Source organism: Falco punctatus (assembly GCF_963210335.1).
Source record: "Falco punctatus genome assembly, chromosome: 9".
Taxonomy (NCBI): Eukaryota; Metazoa; Chordata; class Aves; order Falconiformes; family Falconidae; genus Falco; species Falco punctatus.
This window is the reverse complement of record NC_137589.1, coordinates 3,035,022-3,041,899: the sequence shown is the minus strand read 5'-3', so window position 1 is coordinate 3,041,899 and position 6,878 is coordinate 3,035,022. Positions and strand designations below refer to the sequence as shown.

Genomic DNA, 6,878 nt, shown 5'->3' with positions numbered 1-6,878 from the left:
TGCAACAACATCTGGGCACAGCTGGAAACGCCCTCTTTGCCCCAGCCCCCGGGGGCTGGAGGGAGGATTCCGGCACCTTTTCCACTTTTCCCGACCAGCGGGTGGGTTCCCTGCGCCAGGACACGGCTCCCGCGGCCGCTGGGATCCCGCGCTCGGGCTGGGGGCCGAGCAGGAGGTACCGCCGGTGCCTCTCGCCGTCCCGCCGTTCCCGAATTCTCACGGTTTGTCCCGGAGACTTTTCCGGGGCGGGGGAGGGGGGGGGGGGGGGGTAGAGGCGGGGGCGCGGCGGTGCCCCCCGCAGGGCTCGGGGCGGGCTGGCTCCGGGGGGCGCTGCCCGCGGCGGGGCGCGGACACGCGTGGGGCGGGGGCGGCCCGGCCCGGCCGGGGGGTCCCGCCCCGCTCCTCCGCCGGCGGCGGGCGCGGGGCCGCGGGGCCGCGGGCGCTATTTAAGCGGGCGGGCGCGTAGCGGCGCGCTGCCGCCGGGGCTGGCCGCCGGAGCATGCACGCCTTCGGGCCGCCCGCCCAGCCGCCGCCCCACGCCCGGGAGCTGCTGGACGCGGCGGCGTGCCCCGGCATCTACCCGCCGGGCCGGCCCCGGCCGCCGCCCGCCGCCAACCCCTACCTGTGGCTCGGCGGCCCCGCCGCGCCCTGCCTGCCCGCCGCGCCCTGCCCGCCGGGCTCCGCGGGCGCGGAGCGGTGCTGGCCGGCGCTGCCCCCGCCGCAGGAGTGCCCGCGCCCGGCCCGGCCGCCCTACTCGTACTCGGCGCTGATCGCCATGGCCATCCACAGCGCGCCGGGCCGGCGCCGCACGCTCAGCCAGATCTACCAGTACGTGGCCGAGAACTTCCCCTTCTACAGGCGCAGCAAGGCGGGCTGGCAGAACTCCATCCGCCACAACCTCTCCCTCAACGACTGCTTCAAGAAGGTCCCGCGGGGCGAGGACGACCCGGGTAAGGGGCTGGGGGGGGGGGGAGGCGCGGAGGTCCCGCGGGGCGCGGAGGCCAACGCGCGGGCGGTCCCTGTCTCCGCAGGCAAAGGCAGCTACTGGACGCTGGACCCCAACTGCGAGAAGATGTTCGATAACGGCAACTTCAGGCGGCGGAGGAAGCGACGGGCCGAGGCCGGCGCGGCCGAGGGCGCCGGGGGGAGCGGCGGGGGCCCGCGGCCTCCCTGCCCCGCCGCTGCCGCCCCCCTCTACGGTCGCGCCGGGGCCCAGGCGTGAGCGCGGCCCCGGCCCCGCCGGGCTGCACCGGCCTCACCGGAGTGGAGCCCCTTCGCAGCGCCGACGTGTACGTGCTGGTACGGCGCCTGGCGGGACCGAGGGGGGGGCGCGGGGGGCCGGGCGAGGCCGTCGGGGCCACCCGCGGGTGCTGCGCTCCCTCCCCCCTCCGCCGCCGCTTCCCACCGAAACCTCGGAAAGGTCCTACCCGCCAGCCGGGCCGGTGGGCGGCCTGGTCCCCCGCCCCGCGACGGCCCGGCAGAGCGCCCCGCAGCACCCAGCGGGCCCGGGCCGGGTGCGGGGCTCCTGCCCCCCGCGGCCCTGCCGGCTGGGTCGGGGCTGGCGGGGGCCGGGGCCGCAGCCCGCACCCCCCGGAGGTGCCAGGAGCCCGGGATGCAGGGAGGGACAGAGGGATGTCCCCTCACCCCCCAGGACCCGCTCCCAGGGGGTACCGCGCTGGCATGCGGGGCACCCAGCCCCGCCATCCTCTGCAGCGTCTCTAAATAAACCCCCTTCATTTTGTCCAAACACACAAGATCATCTTTGTGTCAGCCTGCAAAGCTGACGATAATTTGTACGAAGAATTTCAGATTTAATCGAGCGTCCAAAATTAAGCCGGATCCCCGCTGAGGAGCTCTTTAATTGCTCACCGCCTTGGCGGTCGCCGGTGGGGAGCTGGTGGCCCGTGGAGCGGGTGTCCCGCTGCAGCCCGGGGTGCTCCATCCAGGCACCTGCCGGCTTCCCGGGGCACCTGCTGCTTCTCCCTTGGTAAGAACTTCGCCGGCTGATCCATGGCAGCCGCACACGTGTGTGGGTTCTACCTGTTTTGTGAAGCTTTGGAAAAGTGCAGCGTGGCACCAGTGGGCTGCAGCCATGGCAGATATGTTCGGGCATTTTATTAAATTCTTTAAATGAGAGGGGTTTGGGCCACCCCTGCTTGCTTAGTAATGCCTGGTGCCCATTCCCTGATTTTTGCTTTCCAGTCGTTTTCTGAAGGTCCGTGAGTTTGAAGAAAATGGAATTGTGAACTATATAATTTGTTGCCTCTCCTTTTGGGCTGTCTCCAGCCAGCTCTTCCTCACTTATGACAAAAATACAGCTTTCTTAAATAAAAACCTGAAAGTGGTGTTTACGAGAAAACAACTCTGAACAGAGTTTTGTGCATTATAATGGAACTATAAAGCAAGGTTGAAAAAAACCCCACATAAAACAAATGAAGAATGTAAAATGTGTCAGAGGTGCAAGTCCCCGATGGAGGGGAAGAATCAGCTGCACAAGCAAAGTTTTCCTGGCCCAAAATGTAATAAATAGCATTATAATGTATCTGTTTTACAAATATACCATTTCAGTAGACCTGGAGTAAAGGAAAGAGCCAAGTGAACTTGTCAGCCAATAACCTGTGTAGGTTTATTTAGACAAATGTCTTTTTTTTATTAATCTCCTATTTCAGAAAAAGCCTCATACAAGAAAAAATCATTTTTTATCTGAGAAAAATCACTGTTCTGAAGTGGCTTTTAAAAATATTTCAGACAGAATCTCTTTGTATTGTTATTTTCCAGGGCTATCGAGCAAGAAGACACTTAAATTGCAACACGTTTCCTTTTTAAAGTGCATAGAAACCTGTTCAAGGTTTCAAGCTCTTGTTTCAGCAGGGCAACTGTTAGCTACAACATTAAAGGGTGCAGGGGAAGTTATTTTTGCAATTAGTTGTGTTTTAAGCTGCTTTTTTTCTAGGTGGCTGAAGGTTGGGGTGAGCAGGGCACGTAGAGAGTGAAGAGGGCGGATAGCCTTGTATTGTTAGCAAAAAAAAAAAAAAAAAAGGGCTTGTTGATTAATTTCTTGGTGAAAATAACTGCATGTTTCAGTTGGCATTCAAATTTTTAAAAGCTGCCTTTGGACTGTTAAATTCATTTGCCCAGGACTGGGCACACACTTTTAAATAGGAAGGATGGAGAAACTCGCCCTGGTGGATCTGGAGGACACTTCCCGAGACACGGTGAAGACCTTGACCTCAGGGCTGGGAAAGAAATTATTTCACTCAACCCACATTTTCTTTTGCTTCAGGATACAAAGTTCTGGATCCAACCATATGGGCTGAGCTCTGTATTTTCACCTTGAGACTGTTTGCCCTGGGGCAGTATGCCATTGTAGGACCCTGAAAATGCAAAAAGGAGAAACTACCCGTGGCTGCAGGTGCTTCAGGCTTTCCCAGCATGGTCTTAGCAGCTCAGCTGGGTCCTGAATTGGGGAAGGCCATGGATAGCTCAGCGAAAGGACCACACTGCATTGCCAGAACTTTTCTTCAGGGACCATTTCAGGTGGTGATTCAATGTGTACTTGGAGGACATCATTTGTATTTCCTTGTGCTTCTGTTGTAATTCTATTTTTGTGTATCGGAAAGGAGCATTTTTTAAAATAAATTGGTCTAATTGGAGCAGAGAAGTTGCAATCCCTCTAAGCAAAAACGCCCTTGATGGAAGAACTGCATCAGGTAATAAGTCTTTGGGCTAACTGGGCAGCTGCAGACTTCAGTGAAAAAGGGGGGTGGGATGCTGGGATGGGATGTGGTCCAGCCTTGCTTGGGCCAGACTCCAATGGAAGCCCAGAAACGGTCTCGTCTAGTCCTTGGAGCGCAAACTCTGGAGACTGGCAACCCACGGCTGCCTTGCTGAGCCATGCCAGCCTCAGCCCTGAGCAGTGTGGGGACACGCCGGGCTGCAGCCTTGCCATTGCGCTGCCCCAAGCTCCACGCTCGTCCCCGCTGGGCATGGCTGCGGGAAGGTGAGACGGGTTGTTCCTGGGGGTTCAGGGTGAGTCACGACGTAGGGAATCAGAGACCACTGAGCAAATGACCTGGCTGCTGCTTTCCAGTCACGTGCTGTCCTTACTGCTGCCAGGAGGGACTGGCTGCAGGGCACCCTGAAGGGGATCCCAGGGCTCCTCGAGCTTCACTGGCTTTCTATAAACTGAACTGATGGAGACTGGTGGCCCCACAGCTGCCTTTCCCAGGCCCCGCTGCTGAATATCGCAGGTCACCTCTGCATGCATCTCCCCGAGTTATTTCTCCTTGCAGCCGCGTTGTGACTGCAGCAGATCTGAGTGTGGCAGAAGATACTTCAAGTGTTTGCATGTAAGCTGAGAGCAGTTTCCCCAAGCTCCTGCCCTAAGCTGTGAGGTAAGGTGGGCTCTTCTCTGGGGGCCCACGGGCAAGGAGCCGACTCAGGAACTTGGACGAGGCTCCTAAGGAACCTGTCCACGTTGGCAATGCAGAAGGGCTGAGGAGCTGAGCTTTTTCACTTGGAAAGTTAACACAGCTGGAGTGTCCCGAGGTGTGTGGTGCCACAGCAGCCTGACACACACCCTGCCGTGACACACAGGCTGATTTCCCACCACACGTTTGTGTGAGCTAAAGCTTCTGACGCCGTTTTCTTATTCTCCCCATCTTCTCAAACTCATTGTATAATCAAAGTGATCCTATGCAATAGCCAAATGACCAGACTTGGTCTGAAAAAAAAAACAACCAAACACCACAGGAGTTCCTCTGGGTCTGGGAAAGAAAATAAGCGCAAATGTGAGCACAGTGGGTCTGGACCTGGTGGTGGGAGCCTGCTTCAGTGTGGAAGGAGGAATGCCAGCCCAGGGAATGGTGAAATGAGAGCAAGGGACTGCTAAATGCAAATAGAGGCCAATGCATGCCCAGTGACCCATCACTGCAGACAAAAAAGCTCAAGGTGCACCTTAGCCGGTAGCCTCAGCTACGTGGTGAGGGTGGTCAAAGTGTGGAATGGCATAAAGTTTGTGCATAAGTGGTGAGAAGTCTAACATGAGTAAGCATACAGGATGCTCTTGCAGTTAGATGCAATTTCTGATATCTCCTGATCTTGGGAATGTCAGAAATCTACCCCTTGCTGAAGTTTAGAGCAACTTGGTGCCCACTGCAGTGTTAATTCTTCAGGGATAGGTGTCACATCAAGGAAACAGCATCTTTTCTCCATTTTCCCCACAACAAACTGGAGGTAGGATGGAAAAGGTTTCACTAGTTGAGGGAGTACCCAGACAGAGCAAGAAATTGTGTTCATGGTTCATTTCAGCCAGGACACACTGGAGAATTGGACTTGGGGTAATACATTATGGAAGAGTTTGGGAAATATGGTACCTCCACTTTCTACACTGTGCTTTTTACACGGGATGTTGTAGTACTGGCAACGAATAACAACAGCCTTGGTTCATTATTCAAGGATAAACCTATGGGAATAAGGAAATAGACTGTTTCTTTATCCACTGAGAGTTCAACAAGATAAAAAAGCCGTGATTCCTTCACCCTAGAGCAATGTGTTTGTCCGTATAAGAAAGAGAAGGGACTGTCATATAATCGTAAATCATCTTTTTGGGTCCAGGCAGTGATGTACTGCTTGCAAGGTTACGCCATGGCTGGTGGGTTAGCAGTTAATGTGCTGAATATTTAATTGTTGGACTGCGGTTTGAGCTCAGCTTCAGGTCTGAAGCCAAGCGAGTTTGGAGGGCTCGCCTCTACTCTTAGCAGACAATAGTTGTCTTCACAAAGAACAACCATGCATCGCTTGCTTATCATCCCTGGCAGTTTTTCCTCACGAAAAGGGTTGGACAAAGCTTGTGGAGTGCATAATGACCTCTGGCTCATAAGGGTGCAGGGGATTTTAGTTGCGTGCAAACAGTGCCTGTGGGGTGTCTGCTGAATTAACTTGGAGGAATGGAAAGGTCTGATGGCGAGTTCCCAAAAACACATGCCGTCTGTCCGTGCGAGTCTCGCTGGCTAAGCAGGGGAAGACAGACAGTAGCTGGAAAGGAGAGATGGAGTTTTCATTTCTTAAGAAATTAGTCTGTGAATTATTTTACTAGGTTTAATTCCGTATGTTTTAGTCCTAGTGATATTTTAATCTAATTGCAAAAGCAATAATTATCGATTTTTAGAGTGATTATTACATTGGAGGAGTCCATAATAAATGCAAACAGGATGTGATAAATCAAACTTCTTTCTATTTTTTATTCAATTTTCCATCAGCTCTGATACTTGCGTGCAGTTCATCCTTGCTAAGCATTATGATTTCCCTCTGCTTTACTCTATTACAGCGTTGCTTCCCAGGGGTTTTATTGGCAGTATAGAGCAGGGATTATCAAATTTTATATAGCTATACTGTATGGGTAAAATCAATACGTAAGCCAAGTTTCCACATTCTAGTCACTGCCTTGGAGTCAATAAGGCAAGGGCTGAAGGGAAAGCAAGGCTTGTGTACTCATTATGTAAAAATAACAAAAGACTCATCCTTTTCAGCTGGTGGTATAGAAATTCACACTGCAGGAGATGGTGCTTCTACTTCTGGTAGCACCAGAGAAAAATTACGTGGGCAAATATATAGTGAAAGCAGGTTAGATGTGAACATCATCTTGTAACCTGTAGCAATTCATCTCTGTCCACTGACTCTGCTTCCCCGGGCTCGTGCTGACTCCGTGTCCTGGGAGGACCCAGGGACCAGACGCTGCTTCTGCTTCTGCACGTACAGATTTGCACACCACCAGCCCCTCTCCCTGCGCTCCCAGGAGACATCCAGTGCAGCAACTGCATCCCAGCCCTGAGCATCTCCCCGATGATGAGCCTGGATTGTACCGCTTTTGCAGGGGG

The 6,878-nt window shown here is 54.5% G+C and overlaps 1 protein-coding gene across 2 annotated transcripts; it reads left to right on the top strand.

Annotated features, from left to right (window-relative positions):
- Positions 1 to 242: 242 nt before the first annotated feature.
- On the top strand, positions 243 to 3,653 carry FOXI2 (forkhead box I2). 2 transcript variants are annotated; one of them, XR_013930291.1, is made up of 3 exons: positions 243 to 950; positions 1,032 to 1,289; positions 3,284 to 3,653. XR_013930291.1 is itself a non-coding variant. In XM_080400870.1 (2 exons), exons 1-2 carry the CDS (start codon positions 500 to 502, stop codon positions 1,220 to 1,222), a joined length of 642 nt encoding a protein of 213 aa, XP_080256996.1. In that variant the 5' UTR covers positions 244 to 499; the 3' UTR covers positions 1,223 to 3,653. The 2 variants fall into 2 exon arrangements, 1 of the variants encoding a protein (XP_080256996.1); XM_080400870.1 differs by having other exon boundaries at positions 244 to 950; positions 1,032 to 3,653.
- The last annotated feature ends 3,225 nt before the right edge of the window (positions 3,654 to 6,878 follow it).

Bases quoted from the DNA above. Each gene is read 5' to 3' on its own strand.
- FOXI2 (XM_080400870.1), top strand. From the start codon at position 500: ATGCACGCCTTCGGGCCGCCCGCCCAGCCGCCGCCCCACGCCCGGGAG. The intron at 951-1,031 runs GTAAGGGGCTGG...CTGTCTCCGCAG, and splicing joins GCGGGGCGAGGACGACCCGG to GCAAAGGCAGCTACTGGACG.